At 40.0% G+C, this 17,151-nt stretch overlaps 1 protein-coding gene across 4 annotated transcripts in view; it reads left to right on the forward strand.

Annotated features, from left to right (window-relative positions):
* Window positions 1–16,435, forward strand: part of cyth1b (cytohesin 1b) — a 45,357-nt gene extending 28,922 nt beyond the window's left edge. For all 4 annotated transcript variants that reach the window (XM_076999476.1, XM_076999473.1, XM_076999474.1 and 1 more), the window contains exons 2-13: window positions 3,655–3,737; window positions 7,258–7,322; window positions 8,513–8,579; window positions 8,961–9,079; window positions 10,622–10,702; window positions 11,032–11,144; window positions 11,668–11,816; window positions 12,339–12,450; window positions 14,044–14,120; window positions 14,201–14,272; window positions 14,388–14,542; window positions 14,983–16,435. In XM_076999476.1, the coding sequence (XP_076855591.1) occupies window positions 3,655–3,737; window positions 7,258–7,322; window positions 8,513–8,579; window positions 8,961–9,079; window positions 10,622–10,702; window positions 11,032–11,144; window positions 11,668–11,816; window positions 12,339–12,450; window positions 14,044–14,120; window positions 14,201–14,272; window positions 14,388–14,542; window positions 14,983–15,061 (1,172 nt within the window). In that variant the 3' untranslated portion in view covers window positions 15,062–16,435. The remainder of the gene's footprint in view (window positions 1–3,654; window positions 3,738–7,257; window positions 7,323–8,512; window positions 8,580–8,960; window positions 9,080–10,621; window positions 10,703–11,031; window positions 11,145–11,667; window positions 11,817–12,338; window positions 12,451–14,043; window positions 14,121–14,200; window positions 14,273–14,387; window positions 14,543–14,982) is intronic.
* Window positions 16,436–17,151: the final 716 nt, after the last annotated feature.

Consider the following 17,151-nt stretch of genomic DNA (forward strand, 5'->3'; position numbering starts at 1 on the left):
AAGTTCAGTTAAGAGAAGCGAAGATTTGCCATTTGTTGGATATTGTATTGTTTTGGTGCGTCATCTAAATTTATTCTCATTATTTAAACAGTTGTCCTGTCGGAGTACTGTTGATACTGTAACTATGGTTTCCACTGATATGGATATATAATTTGGGGCACAGTATTAGCAAATAATAGATAGACCAAGTTGGTCCTGACCGATTAATTGTATTTTCATCATGATCACAATATGGGCATGTGCAAGATGCAATGAAAAAAAAAAAAAAAAAAATTCACATGAATGGCATGTGTAAATTAAACTACTTCCCTTATAGACCTATCAGATGAAACATACCCACTATTTGGACAGTTTTTAAACTAAACACATTAGCTCAGATTGTTCTGTTCTTTATAAGCCTGTTTAGTTTTCACGGCCATTATTGGACCCTGAATCTTACCTTTTGCTTTCTTTAATTCTTTTTGGTGCATTTTTATGTTCGGTTTGATTTTAGTTTGTTTCGTCTCTTTTTAGCTGGACACTTTCATTTCTGTCCTCCTTTCCTCCTGCGTGTTGTGTTGAAGCAGAGATGTTGGGGCAGTTTGGGAGGGAAGGTCCTCATTCCTCTCTACAAGCAGCACATCAAGAATCTTCATTCCCAGGCAAAGGGGGTTTGGAGTGGGTGGAGCAGGCAGCATGTTACCATGGGCACTAGCAGTAACTAAGTGAAAGAATTTTCCTTGTCTTAGTAGTAAAATTGTATTTGCTTAGAGTGGTGCACATGTGACAATTAGGAATTTCTAATGATGGCAGGGGTCTCTTCATTCAGACAGTTGTTATTGATGGGGCGGACCCTGAGACATTGCTCCATTTTATGTTGAATGTGAAAGGAGTCAACTAGTATTATAGCCCACCGCTCTGGTTCTATTATAGCCTTAAACATGCTGAGCATTTCAGTCTTAAGGATTTAGGTCCCAGCAGCTCATGGTGCAATTGAAAGATATAGCCTAATGGCATGAGTGTTTTATTTGTATTGCGTCCTGCCAGAAAGCTATCGTAAGTACTATATTGTTTTTTTTTTATTTGGTTTTATTGATGGGAGATATGAGTCTGGGACAAATTTATGGTTAATATGATTTGCTGAATCCAGTTTACTGCTTGGCCAGTATAATTCAATATGTTAGATTTTTGAGTCAAGTAAAAAGGCCAAAAAGCCATAGCTAGTCAAACGAGCTGCAAATGTGTTTCTGCAATCCTAGAAACTGAGATGAGACAGATGGGAAACTGTTGTTCATTGGCAGCACAAAGGCCAAATGTGCTGTTCTTAGCCTAAAATAAATTGATAACTTGACACATGCCTTTATGGATGTAGCCTTCTAAAACCCAAAGGGCATGCACGAGGCCCCGTATAAAAGCTCTCCATTGAATGGCTGACTGCTGGGGTTGGGTTGGGACCAGAACATGCCTGGCCTGGCCTTGTTAACTTCGATTTGGTTTTCTTTTCGATTCCCATCAATAAGGTCTTAGAATATGCAGTATAACATGGTTCTCCCTTTTAACATGAGAGGATCTCTCTGTATTTCAGGCCTGCTATGTGTATGGTTTTACTGAAATAAGCCAGGTTTACAAACACAACAAGCTCTCAATTCGATGTTCTGTTGCTTCTTAAAGGTGTATGTTCTGCTGTAAGCAGAGATGTGGCTAGTTACATGTGCTAGCTAGCTGTCCTTCTCAGTCCTCTCATATGGGGGAGAATTTGGGTCATATTTCTACTATTGTGAAGGAATATGATTTAACAGGTGCCAATGGTACACTGGTGAATAAACAGGTGACTTTCCATTTTTTCAGATAATCTCCTCTAGTGTGTTGACGTTATGCTGGAGATAAAGTTGTTTACTGCTTTATTTCATTATGTTTAAGCCCAGTTTAAAATTGTTCAATTAAATGAAAAGGTTGATTAGGCCTATAATTTTATCTAACACATTGAGATTTTTTTTAGCACTGTGTGTAGTATTAGTGTTCAAAAATGTTCAATATTCTCCCAGTTTTTGCATAGTCAACATATGAAAAGAAAAAAAAACTTGGAGAGTGAATGCATACAAGTTTGTCTTTCCTTCAGACACAAAATACAAAGTACCTGCACCAGCAGAATGTGCTGTTGGCTGCTAATCTATGTCTTGTCACTAGGGGTGGGTATCACCACTGATTTCCCATTTCGATTCGATTTCGATTCACAAGGTCCCGATTCAATTCGATTTTCGATTCGATCCGATTCAATATCGATTCTTGTAGGGACATTTCAGTTACAATAAAAAGTGTAGTTTGAATGTGAAATGTTGTAATGATACAAGGAACACTCAAACTTTATTAAAATGTATTAAGATATTAGTGTTTATACTGTGAACAAGTTACATTCTTTTTTTAATATCAATTAATGCACACTCTTCCACATAGCTCCTTTACCAGAAAAGGCATTGAAAGCTGTTTTGAACAGCCTTTTAAAGTGCAAATCAAGTTTTTTTTTGGTACATGTAACAAAAACATTTATGAACATAGTTCTGAATATTGTAAACATTAAGGTCCAAAAACTAAGATTTATTCATGACGGCTTTTTGACATCTTGGAGATTGTCAAATTTTTCTGCAAGAAAAGGAGCTGATCAACATGTTGAGGAGTGAGACAGCTCCTTTTTGCAGTAACAATATTGCCAACTGTTGAGAAAACTTCACAGCTTTATACTTGACGCGTCGCAACCAGCGTGAGGGTCCGCGCGCCGAAAACGCGGTGGCTCCGCTCGTGCGCTGTTGCTTCACGAGCTCGTGCACCTCTCGAATTTTGAAACTTCGCGCGTGCCGCGCTTCAGCGCAATGAACAAAGTCATGTTTGCAGGGTTCATACACCTTTAAAAGGTGGAATTAAAGCACTTCGGTTATTTTTTTTGGCACGGGGAGAACTTGTAGATAGTTTAATCGCAAATGCCTTCTCTAGTGGAGTTTGTTTGGGTTCTGGCATTTTTTGAATATCAGGATGGTGTCGCGTTAAATGATTTTTCAGATTTGTGGTATTTCCACAATATTTCACCTCCATGTTGCACAGTTTACACACGGCTGTGCTTTTATCCAACTCTTCCCTACCATCATGGTTTCTGAATCCAAAATGTAACCATACATCTGCAGGGTTGCCAACTTTTCAAGATCGCTTGGAGTGAGATTTGAACCTGGAGGGGTGGCGGTGTAAAATGGACACAAATTAAGTGTTATATCGCGATCGATCGCTCGCCGATGGTTGGGGCCAGAGCGAACTAGTAACTCATTGAATCATAGATGTGGATCAGAGGTACATTTTTTTTACTCTTGCTGCAGCCATGCTTAACTGATCACCCCAGCCAAGTGGCGGTGCTCGAGGAAAAAAAGGATGATCTCGCGAGATAAAACGCGAGACGTGAAAACAGTACGCATATGCGGAGAAGTTGGCTAATTCTAAAGATCGATCTCAGGTTTCATAAATCGATATCGAATCATTCAAATGAAGATCGATTTGAATCGAAATATCGATTTATTTATTTTTTATTTATTTATTTATTTATTTATTTTTTTTTTAAACACACCCCTATCTGTCACATGTCCGTCATTCATTCTCTCTCTCTCTCTCTCTCTCTCTCTCTCTCCTTCCCAGTGCCAGATGACCTGAGCCCAGAGGAGCAGCAAGAGCTGGAGAATATTAGGCGGCGTAAGCAGGAGCTGCTGGAGGACATACAGGTGAGGACTCTTACTTGGCCAAACATAGACACCTTTTCAGCCTCTTTTCAGCCCATCTCTCCTCTGTCCATCTGCCAATGCCACTAAGTCTTGAGGTTTTGTGGTTCTGTTCCTTGTTAAAATGTTAGAGGTGTGTTTTGATTATAATTTCGATTATTAATGTTTGCAGTGTCTAGGTCTGCTCTTAAAGTAAGCCATGAAACAAAAGGCTCAGTGGAACAAAGGGAGGTGGTGTTTTCTCTTTATTGTATAGGGGGATGGGGCACATGCCTAAATAAAAGACTGTACGATGTGCACTGCCTACCAGGGACAATGGACTTTGGAACAGATGGTATTGGAAATTCAGTTACACTGCTGTTTTATGCAATTGGAACGCTGATCTTTGGTCCTTCCCGGGCCTGAACTCCATTTCCTCAAATGACTTAATCAATTGAGTAAACCTAAACAGAATTTTGTGAATTGGTGCAGGCACCCTGTGACTCATGAGTCATTCATCATTCCCAAGTCATTGCTAGACACCTTGAGTAAAAAAAGTGATGTCTCTCCACCGGTACAGGTGCCTGGACTAGCACAGTTCTGGAACTTTGCAGGAAATTTAATATACTAATTAGTCATTAACACACAGTTTGACAGATACATTTTTGGTTTGTTCATTGTTCTTCCCTCTCTTTGATTTAACCTTTTTTCTCAACATTTTTCACATTTTTTTTCACTGGGACCGCAAGTAATCTTGGCATCACTGGAGCACAGGCAGTGTTCCTAAGTAATGTTGGGGAAACACCACAGAGACATTTGAGGAATTCTGATGAAAGCACTGCTTTATTAACTTGTTTTCCTCCAGAAAATGTCACAAGAGCCATCAGAGAATCACATGAAGTCTCATGATGAACTACAGTGAGGGAGTCTATGTACAGTGAGGGAGTTTTTTGATGTGTCTTTAGTTTTATTCCACCCAGACTGTGTGTGTGTGTGTGTGTGTGTGTGTGTGTGTGTGTGTGTGTGTGTGTGTGTGTGTGTGTGTGTGTGTGTGTGTGTGTGCGCGCGCGCGCGCGTGCGTGCGTGCGTGCGTGGATGAGTGAGAGAGAGGGTAATAAGTGGCAGTTGTTGTTAAGTACAACATTGCCAACTGTGTGTGTCTTGCTTCTGTGTGTACTTTTGGGTGGGATGATGGACAGGGCAGAAGGCATCTAGAGCTTGACATGTTCCACGCTGATGAACCATGTGACACTACAGTGGAAACCTGTTTCAGAGCTGTTTTCTAGGTGGGGGCAACCTGGTTCGGTCAGCATTCCAACACCATGTCATTCATCTTTCCCTGATCACCCTTAACCCCAGCACTTGCTTGCACCAGCTGCCACAGTTTAAAAGGGAAAGAGATGGCCACCCACAGAGTGCTCCAGAAGACAAAGGGTTTCTTAGGATTAGTTAAGCAACTCTGCATGTTGGAAAGGCCTCAGGGCTTGTTATCCAAGTGTTTCCTGGTTAAATCAGAAACGGAGCATTGGCAGTGACAGTGCTGTAAAAAAATAGTAAGCTATTAGTAAGGCTATTAGTAATGACTTTCTTTCATAGGATTTACAAGGCAGTTCGTATGCCTGTGTCCCAATTACATACTGTGTATACTATGAACCTCAAAACGTGTGCATCATGAAGAAATAATTCCTTTTCTCACCTTGGATACCTTAAATATATTAAAACCTCAAAATATGTGCATGATGTAATATTTTAGTACATCATTGCTCTTGAGGTAATTTCGCAACACGATACAAAGATACATTGGAAGTCACTGGCCATCTGCATTAAATGGAATTTGCTGTTTGCTACTGAACCACAAGTGGTCAGACTGTAAATTGATCCCAGTCATTTCATAATCTGTGCTTGCTGTTGGATTTCTTTATACTGGTTACTGGTGGTATCTAGTGCTGCTGCCATTTCCACGTGGGGATAACTGGAGCTGACTGATGTGGATCTGACACTGCCTCTCTGAGCCATTAATTCTGATACGCAGCTCAACACTGATCCTCTAAGTGCTTCCTGGCCATTTGTCCCTTCAGAGATCTCTGAATGCATCATTATATGACATTTTCGACTTAGACTTTGTTCCAACACTATTTTTGTTCATTTGAAGTGGTTGAAATAGCATGGTTAAAATTGCCAAGCTAGAGTTGGGCTAAATGCTGTGATGATATTGAGCCTTCAAATGTGCCCAGTACTTTTGTAAACTTTTGTTTCTTCATAACCCTACGATGATTGCTGGTTGGTTGTGTAGAGTCAGATTGTCAGTGTCTTAGAATCCGTGATTGTACTACAGATGTCGGCACGTTCTCAGGTGGGATTGTGAGCCCAGGCAGCATGATGGATGCTCACGATGATGGTGAGTCCATCCTGAGAACTTTCGCAGACTAGCAGTAATGAAGCTTCATCTTTTGTTAAGGAGCTGTTTTTGTTCAGTGTCCGTAAACATCTTCCTTTCCTTCTTTATGTGCTGTCTCAAGTGGAAAAGCAAACCGCAGCATTGTTGGTCCCAGAATTCAGTATTGTGATGCTCAGTGTATGAGAGAGGCCAGTCGAAGAGGCATAAGAACGTCATCTCGTGCTGCAGAGCATTGTGTATTTAATTTAAATCTTCAACGGTATATATGCATGCGGTGCTTTCAAACGAGGAGCCTTGGAAGGTATCGCGGTCATGCTTTATTCTGGGCGTTGTGCTATCTAAGAACAGGCCTCGCTTTTACTGCTCATGACTGTGAAGGAAGGTTTCTGGGTCGCACACACTGGAGGGGGGAGGTGGTCAGTCATAATGGGGTCGGGTCAGGTGTTAAAAGCATGCTAGCTTTCACCTCCGCACGTGTTAATGCATGGGCCTTTGGGAGGCTGCTTATGCATCAGTGTGTATCCTGTATAGATGTGTAATATGAGTAGTATTGATCCAGGCTTGGGCTGCTGGATGATGGTTGCGTCAACTAGGCAGTAAATTCACAGGCACGGTGTCATCTTCAATACGGTGGAAGATGGAGCTAATAGGGTGGGCCTAAGTGCAGTGGATTAAATGCACAGTAATCCACTTATCTGCTTACACACATACAAACGCAAACCACAGTCCACACTGTAGACACCCAATTACACAATCCCACCTGTTACCCACAGCACACCTGAATGACGTGCTGTCAACCACCCCTTTACCTGTTTTGGCACTTGATCCTCTATGGCTTTTTTTTTTTTTTTTGATGACCTCACTAGTGAGTGTGTTAAACCTGACACTGCATCAGAGTGCACAAGGATTATATGCAAGGCCTAGGCTGGTGCTGATATGGTGAAATGTCTGGTTTATGCCTGCGCATTCATTATTTTAATGTTAACATTCATCGAGCCAATCGACCTCTCAAGCATTTCTTGGCACATTTTAGGAAGAACCTTAGAGGGCTTAGCAAATCCATCTTATCTTTACAGTTCCTTGTTCTGGTTTGCTTATCCTGGTTTTGCACCCCCCCCCCCCCCATATCCCACTTTACTCCCCCAGCGACTCAAGAATGAGATAGCTGAGGTGACGAATGAGATTGAAAACCTGGGTTCCACTGAAGAAAGGTTTGTTGTTGTTTTTTCTTTGCTAGTATTGGTGCTATTACTAATATATACCCTCTGACTGTCCCTTTTTGGCTACATAAGTTTTGAAGTTGGATATAATATTTCATAAGCTTTTAGTGCTCCCACAGAAAAAAACAAATATACATTACATGGCAAAACTCGCCATTGTCTGATGCAAGCACTTAATGTAATTTGTAAGCATTAACCAATCAGATTGTATTAAAACAAACAAGAAAATGGGGTCTTATTGGTCTCATTGTGTTAGATGTTTACATAGTTGTATTCAGAGTTTGGTCCTGTATTAAAAGTTTGTGTGCAAATCCCTGCCCTCTGCCATAAGACTACTAAAGAGGCGTACTGTTGTACTGTTTGACTGTGTAGTACAACATGAGTCACTTCATACATCACAGCTCATGCACTATTAATGAAAAGTAAGCCCATGGCATTTAGGGGAAATGTAAGGTCAAACCTATATTATCATTATTCCTGTTTAAATTCTGGTTCATCATACAAATAAATTCTTCATTGTTAATATGCAAGCTATATTTTGAAATTAGAAGTTATTAGAATTGTTACACAGTCTGTTGATTGGAACTGTACGATTTAAACAGTGTACATGTAAACCATGTAAATCTTTAAAGTATCTACATGTAAACCAGTTAATTCATTCTAAAGTCATATAGAGATTGGTAATATTTTAATGTTACATTAAAATTTCATACATGATCTAGTAATACTTGGCCACCAAATGTTATGTAAGTGGTCAGATGTGTAATTCCTGTGCTAGTCTCACTTCTTATGGATTAGCTGCTGTTTATACACTGCAGTTCCCACTTCTACTGAAGACTAGTCTACTTTATGGGGCTGACATCTAGGCAGCTTAGGGTGGAAAAACTCCTTAACATTTTCTCCTACCCTGTTTTCCTCTTGAATAAGCATTGAGTATTTCCATACAGTAATGCAGTTTTTTTTGCTACAGGGAGGGTAATGTACCCGACCCACAATACCACTGGGCCCTTGAGGTTATTAATGCAGCCATTAGGACAGTGTGACAGGCATGGGACGGGTGATTGAGGAGGCAGTATGTCGGGTCCATCATGTCGCGGTTCTTGCTATTTGCGCTCTCTCCATCCATTCCTAAAGAGGAAAGATGTATCTCTGATTCAGCTCTGATGCCTTCATACTCGCAGGAAAAACATGCAGAGGAATAAGCAGGTGGCCATGGGCCGAAAGAAATTCAACATGGATCCCAAAAAGGTAGTGTGTGTGTGTCTCTTTGCACATCCAGAATTTATGCCTCTTTCATCTGCCTTTGTGTCTGACATGCAGGACATTTTAAGATTCCTTTACTTATTCTTGGACTGAATTCTTTCCCTGATTTATAGTTCACTTGGTTTAATTCCCTGATGTACAGTTCAGCTGTTTACTTTTCAAATGAATGCATCATTTAAATACCTGTCCTGCTGCACGTTGCTCATTTATTTGTTTTGCCATTATACCCATGTAAATATGGCAAGTATTTCATAACAGCCTTATTTAAATGAGTTGTTGGCCATTATTATTAGCAGTGTGTTGGCTTGGGTAATGACCCAAAGACCGTCAGTCCTTGTGTGCGCTGACTGTGGTGTCTCTTCTCAGGGGATTCAGTTCCTCATTGAGAATGACCTGCTGAAAAACACATGTGAGGATATTGCTCAATTTCTTCACAAAGGCGAGGGTCTCAACAAGACAGCGATCGGAGATTATCTCGGGGAAAGGTATGACTCACTTCCTTAGCTGACATGATGGTGGGTAAACTGATGAACCGGTAGTTTAAGATGTGAGTTGAATGCTGTTGGTGCTCTCCAGGAGTTACTAATACCTCTGGGATTATTTTAAGAGAACTGGACCAGTGTCCTTGTGTGGAATACCTCTATGTTCAGTAGAACTTCAATAGGTTGAGGCAGTGTTTCACCAGATAGGTAATTTTTCATTATGCATGCAGTGCTTGACATCAGGGTGAGTCATAGTCTTTCCATCAAATGCAGGAAGTCTAATATTTAAATGTTATTATTCACTCTGAGGATGATTATGTGTGCCGAACACAAAGTATCTGTGTGATCAGATTCATAAGCCATAAAGCATATTACTCTAGAATAGCAAATTTAGCCTTTAGCACAAGTGGAGGTGACGAAGAGAAATGCATTGTTTGAGATGAACCAGGAGCAAGCTAATTGTTATCACTGGTTTATGATGATATCTGTGCTGCTGTTCTTGGAGTCTGATCCCAAGGGAACATTACTTCAGCTGTCTTTAGCTTGCCCTCACCAAAAACACTTCAGTTTGCCACAAGTCTTGATCTGCTCCTACCAGAATACACCTAAACAGAATTTCCTCTGTTTTTAGTGCTGGATCTTGCGTTATAGCTCCAATGCACATTTGTCCATGGCTGCCGGGTAACTACAGCTAGGAGCCCGGTGTCCAGTTTTATGTTATTTGTCTGGTTCTGTCTGGGTTTAAAAGCTTTACTCACTTGTTATACTCATAGTTTTACAGCATCAATCTGATGTGAAGATGTGAAAACATCACCTTGTGAATTGACACTTACCCTCAAACCAGCATTTTTCAAAGCTTGTTTTCAAAGAACGACCACATCAGATAGGCTGCAGATTGAGTCCATCCCCTTCTCTTCATAGCCTCAGTGCTCCATCACATAGTCTATTCTCTTAGGAAACAGAACACCCCCCCCTGCACACATGACACATGCACACAGGAAGGAAGGGGATGGGGGGAGGGGGTGATGGGGTGGGGGTGTTGGAGTGTCAAATGGGTATTCTGTCAAAGTAGGCTAATCCATTTACAGCACACTGAAATCACTGACGTGTCCCATTTTCTTTCTGGGTGCTTTGGGCCCAATGTTGGTAACCCATGGACACCAATTGCAAAGCCGATTGCTTCTCTGAATTCTGAAGTCAGTTATGGATAACTCGTATTTAAGCATATTTGAGAATTATGAGAGTTGACTCGTATTGGTTAATTCCAGTAATACCGTAATTATGCATGTTAATTTAATGCCTGCATTTTTATAGCCTATATAATCATTCATCTTTTAAGGTGGCAACATTTTAAAGTCTTTCACTTCCTTAGGAGCATTTATACTCTTGATGCTTGTGACTTGCATAGCTACTACCTGCACTTAGTCTTACTTCAGTGCAAATGGTTGATGAACATATTTCAGGTGTCATATTAATATAAATAAATTGCTACTGAGTCATCTCACTATGCCAGTGATGATTTATTCTTTGTCCTCTTGGTTGCAGAGATGAGTTCAATATTGAGGTCCTTCATGCTTTTGTGGAACTTCATGAATTCACAGACCTCAACTTGGTTCAAGCTCTCAGGTATATATCTACAGCCAGATCTCTGACAGCGCCACCACAACACCCATTTAGTCTCCTTCACCGTCCTCTTCAGGGTGACCGTCTCTGTCGCAGGGTTAATAGTCAGGTTTAACTACTCTTAAAGACCTCTGTACATGTACATACTATTTGTTTGGCTCAAATGGAGTATATCGGCACCCCATAGTGAATTGATAAATAAAGATTACCGTATGTTAGAACTTGGTACATTTGGAAATTAATATTTTTATAAAATAGCATTTAAAATTGGGATGTTTTGTAATGTATTACTGTCACTGTATCAAGTGTATTTACCTTGTTGCTCCATGAAGACAGTTCTTGTGGAGTTTCCGGTTACCAGGTGAAGCTCAGAAAATAGATCGGATGATGGAGGCTTTTGCCCAACGTTACTGTCAGTGCAACCCTGGAGTATTTCAGTCCACAGGTGAGTGTGCCTTTTGTTTGATGGAAGTATCATGCCGCAATTCTGTTTTACATTTCTTACTGGTGGATTTTCTTTTGTTAGCCCCAAACCTCCCTGTGGGTTCCGTCGCTCACGCCCACTCATGTAGTTACTCGTGCGTGAGCTGCCCTGCCGCTCAACCCTCATCGGCACTGTGAGCCATCAGCCAAGCTAATGTGCTCGCTGGCCTGCGGGTGCCAACGGCAGCGTTCTTTCCTGGGAATAGAAAGAGCTTTTAGAATAGAAGGAGCTTTTAGAATCGCTTGACTACAGTGCTCTCCCATTACTGGGCCGTTTGGCTCATCATGATCCAACATTTGCATTTTGAGAGATCTTTAGAGAATGAGTGGGGGTATAGTCTTAACATCCATTGGTAAATTGTGGTAAATTGTTGCAATTATTATATATATATTTAAAAAAACCCTCCATAAATACTGAGTAATTTCCATTTGACAGAATGCTGATGCCACTACTTTAAATCCTATCTTTCAATGTTTCTTTTCAGACACATGCTACGTTCTGTCTTTTGCCATCATCATGCTGAATACGAGCCTGCACAACCCGAATGTGAAGGACAAGCCAACAGCGGAGCGCTTCATCGCCATGAACAGAGGCATCAACGATGGTGGAGACCTACCTGAAGACCTACTCAGGGTCCGCTCCTCACATCTGGCCTCTTTCTGAGTTCATCTTAATTACATATTCAAATGTGTATTATATGGCAGCTAGTTCCAACCACACAAACTTGATTGGCTGAAAAGCATGGTTACTTCACTTTTAGTAATGCTCTTGACCACTGGTTGCTAAGTAACAACCATCACATTATTAAAAACTGCTGCTAATCTTTTTTTTTGTTTTTGTTTTTTGAAGGAAGAAAGTGATAATATATAAAAAAAATCAAAGCTACAGATTCAGTTTTATTTTTAAAGATCATTGTACAGAAGCAACAAAACATTTGAGGTTATGAGTAAGATTCAATCATTGCCATGATATTTGTGATAACTACCTCTTGTGCTCTGTTGCCTTCATCGCATACATATCATATAGACATAAGAGATTTGTTAGACCGATGTATATGTAGCAATGACCCTCATGGCTCCTGTTCAGTGGGTTATGAGGGGGATGTGGGTAAATGTTGCACAAATTCATCTGTCCACCACTCATCCACACCTACAGAACCTATATGAGAGTATCAAGAATGAACCCTTTAAGATCCCGGAGGATGACGGCAATGACCTGACGCACACATTCTTTAACCCCGACCGGGAGGGTTGGCTGCTGAAACTAGGTGAGTGTGTAGGCTCACACCGCTGAGGCTAAGCACAGGGGGTGCTCTCTGGTCCAGACTTACTCGCATCTGAAAGGTTGTTGAACAGCCATCCATAGGTGCTGTCTTTATGTGTTCCACAAGTGCCTCCCCATGTTATTCCATAGTGACTGACACGTATCTGGCTTGTTTCAGCCACAACGAATCATATGAATACGTGACTCCCATTTGAGCAATTACATCTGGATGGCACAGCTTATAAAATGTTTAACAAAGATAAAAAAAAAAATTAACCTCAATATGCAGAAACAGTCATTTGTGTTTGCCACTTGTGTCAGCTAAGTGTACGGTGTGGTGAGTCAGAGAAAAGGAAGTTGCACAGGAACTGATCAACAAGCATGTAGAGGATGTCTGTGTCAGGCTCCCATCTGGTGGGAATGCACAGTAGTGCAAGAGTTTTAGGTTAAAGTTTTGTCAGTACTGTTTTCATATAATTTGATTTTTTTTTCTTCCATTTTTATTTATTTTTGTTTTCCACATTCTCTTTCTTCAGGAGGTATGTAAACAGATTCTTCTTATTAGCCAAAAAGCTATGCTTCTGGGTGCTTTCTTGGTGCCTTGCTCATCATTTACTCCTTTGTTGTTGTTTTGACCATTTGACTTATTCAAATGAAATGTTGCTTTTGATCTCATCTCATTTGTCCAATAAGGCTTATATGTGGCATTTCCTGTGCGTTTCAGCAGTGCTTGGAATGTGTGAGGCTCAATATTGGTGTGCTCCCTCTGTCCCACAGAATTTGGCTCTGTGAGCATAGCGAAAAAACCTTAAGGGTGGGAGCGGGTGGCTGAGTGTATCTTTTGCCTCTAGTGCAATATGATCTAAAGGGACCCACTGGCCCCAAAACATAGAAACATTGCTTTACAAATGTGAAATACAACACTAGAGCTGTTATTTCTAGCATAGTAATAAGAGACGTTATACAAAACAGAAATATTTCCTGAAATTCTTTGAATGTTCTATCAAATTGTCCATTCAATATATAGTTTGTAGAAAGTTGGAAACACCATCAGCATAAGGGTGTTTTTTGTTTGTTTTTTGGACAGGTGCAGTTTTCTTCATTTACACTTGAATTGGGGCTAATTCACTGTTTGTTTAAATATTGTGCCACCAAACAACTCTTTAGTGATTTCTGTTATGCTCATTTTAACCGATAAACACAGGGATGTCTGCTTAGGGCTCCCACCCCATATGATAAATATGAATGATAAATGATATGATAAATGATATGATAAATATGAAAACACACATTTTACTGACACCCCCCTCCCTCTTTCAGTAGATAAATCATCTTTGCATTCATACTTCGCTATCATTGTGCTTATTTGTTGGGTTTCTGTTTTTTTTTTTGTTTTTATTTATTTTTTTGGTGCTGTGCTAAGCAAGCCATTTAAAATGCCGACTAATGGTTAACATCATATCTGCCTGCTCCAGTGCTGCTCATCCTGCACTCTGCTGCTGCCGCCGGCTGCTTCTCAAACGTTAACCCAGTCCGGATTCCACTTACCACCCAGTGACCACATTCATTCACCTGCCTGCTTGCCCATTTTGTACAGGAGGACGAGTCAAAACATGGAAAAGAAGATGGTTCATCTTGACGGATAACTGTCTCTATTACTTTGAATACACCACAGTAAGTAACCTGGTATTTAATTAGATTGTATCCAGTAACTTGCTTTCTTTTTTTAGGCTCATTATTATTTTATTTTGTAGGATAAAGAACCAAGAGGGATCATTCCGCTGGAAAATCTCAGCATTAGGGAAGTGGAGGATTCAAAGAAACCAGTACGTTTTTGTCATCTCTATGTATTTGTATTAACTTGCTTTGCACTGCGTTCCTATCTGCACCTTTGGACAGGTTGCCATTTTGCCTTAGTCCAGTGATTGGCTCTTCTTTCAGAACTGCTTTGAGCTCTTCATCCCAGACAGTAAGGATCAAGTGATCAAGGCCTGCAAGACAGAAGCAGATGGGCGGGTGGTGGAAGGTAATCACACATTTTACCGAATCTCAGCCCCGACCATGGAGGAAAAGGAGGAGTGGATCAACAGTATCAAGTGAGTGGTCTTCTCAGCACTCAAAGTAGCATAGCATTTATGGTTTTCATACATGGAATATATAAGAAAATCATTGAAGGTGCGTTAAAGGAGTGGGTGCCCCCCAAAATTAAATTGTGAGCTAAATTAAAATGAGTGATAAATGATAAAATATACATATAAAAATATATAATGTAAAAGATCAAATATACTTTCCACTTTCTTGCATGCAATTTTTGACATTGAAAAAGTAACTTCTGGTCTAAATATTCATTTACAAATGAACAAGTTTTATAAGTCAGAGATGACAAATTTGAGATTTTTGTCTTGCATGTCTACATGATTTAGTGTTACATGTCTATGTATAGAATTTCTAAACAATAATCAAAAAATGTAGGGTATATAATGACAGGAAAGGGTCTATTGTAAATCATTTCTCTTTTCTACCATCTCATTTCCAGAGCTGCAATCAGCAGGGACCCCTTCTATGAAATGCTTGCCACTAGAAAGAAGAAGGTGTCTTCTATAAAGAGGCAGTAGAGAGCACTCATCTCTGAGACTTTGCTTAATGTTTAACAAAGAACATGTATGTGGACCTGAAAATGGGCCTGTGGTTTGAGAAGTGGACAAATTAAACCCCAAACCCATAAGCCTGCACTGGACCTGTCTTGCTCAGGAATACCTTGGTGTTTTGAGGAAAATGTTATCGACACTGGAAATTTGTGTGAGCCATAAGTGTTAGTTTCTTTTCGTGAATGCTTCATCAGGATTGCTTTTGTGTTTCTGAAGAGAACATAACTGCTTACAGAATTGCAAAGACTAGATCAGGAATGTGATGCAGCTAGTGAGACAACAGAGTGTCTTCAAACACAGTAGAGGCCTTCAAACAGTGTTACAAAATGGCAGAATGTGCACAATATATTTGTTTTCTGTGTAGTTTCTGTGATTTGGTCAGTGCTTGCGCTGTTCTATGAATTCCTTCTTGGAGCTTTGAACACATCATCCCAGATCGGCACGTCTCACAATGTGGCACCTGAATCAAATATTTCTAACCTAACTACCATTCAAACCTTTTTTAATGAAGGAAATGTCTTTAATTTTCCACAACTTATAATAAACCACTGAATTTCAGTATCACTTTACATAACCACATTTACATGTCAATTGACATGCCTATAATTTTGCTTTTCTAATATCTGCTGTAGTATTGTTCTAAAGCTGCCTTCTCTTTTCTTAAAAATAATTTTAAAGGGAGACTGCATTTGCATTTTGTGCCCAAGCTGTTTTGGTTTGCATGCATTACATATGTACTAGTTTTACATCAGGTTTTTTCCTTACTGTTCACAAAGTTTAAATGGTCAATTACAACAGTATTGTGATGCTTACAATTAAAATCTACAGTAAGCTTTAAATGAGGAAATGTTATATAATGCGTTTCACATTAGCACTATTTCTCTTGACTGCTTTTTGCTTTTCCAGAAAATAGACCTAGCTGACTGTTGAAATCCAGAATGGTTGTTTTTAACTAGGATCTATTCATAAATGAAAATACTACATTTCACAAAGCAAAATATTGACTAAAACAGTTATTTTCCAAAATATGTATTATGCTGTCATTTTTTTCAAAGAAATGTTTAGTTGAAATGTTTAGTTAATCATCACATTTGTGTGGAAGACTTTGTTGTTGTTCAGTACAAATTAATTGTGTAAGCCATAGTTTGTTTGTTTTTGTTTGTTCAATTGAAGTGCACTGACAATTGAGAAATGTTACATCCAAGATAATTTATCAATGCTGTATATACTTAAAATATAAACTGTTATTTTTGTCAATGTACATTTGTATAAAATTTTTTGATTTTCACTATTGCCATGTTTTTGTGTGCAAAAATAAAATTGGTATACAGATGGCACCAAGCTTACTGCACAAAAGCTGTGTAAGTGTTTTTTGGCCTTCAGCTATATTTGGTTTTATGTGATCTTACTCTTTGTTTGGCATTAGCTAGGATTTCAGTACGTGTCTAAAAAAAGTAAAAACTACAAATGAACTACCCTGAACTTGCATGACCATACAATGAAGGCATCTTCACTCCATCATTTTCATATACTGCAGTAGCCTGGAAACGGCACAAATCGTGTATCATCTTTCAGGTATCGTGTGCAAATAACTCTAAAGGAAGGAAGGGGGGGGGGGGTTGTAGTCAGTTTGCATGCAGGTTGTGAAGAAATTAACAAGTATGGGGGTGAATGTATGACGTTGAGTGTATGTGTGAGGACAACTGGTTCTGGGTCTGGGCCTTGTCGTGCCCGGTCCTCTCCCGGCTGCTCCCCTGTTCTCCCTTCCAGAGAGGGGGCGCCTTGGAGTTTCGGGGCCTGGCCGGTGTGGCGGTTGGCCCGCTTCCATGGGCGGTTGTGGTCCAGGGCGGCTCGGGGCAAGAAAAAAAACACAGAAAGAAGGGGTCATGTGTCTGTGAATAGCTGTATTTCCTACAAGGTTCCTCCTACAAATTTACAACAGCTAATTACCAACTGCAAGCTAAATGGATGCTGGTTTGAGAACACAAGTTTGGAAAGCCTAACTGAAAAAAAACTATATAGAGAATTGCAGGAATAAGATAGTTCTCTAGTCTTGT

Source organism: Brachyhypopomus gauderio, chromosome 3 (genome assembly GCF_052324685.1).
Source record: "Brachyhypopomus gauderio isolate BG-103 chromosome 3, BGAUD_0.2, whole genome shotgun sequence".
Taxonomy (NCBI): Eukaryota; Metazoa; Chordata; class Actinopteri; order Gymnotiformes; family Hypopomidae; genus Brachyhypopomus; species Brachyhypopomus gauderio.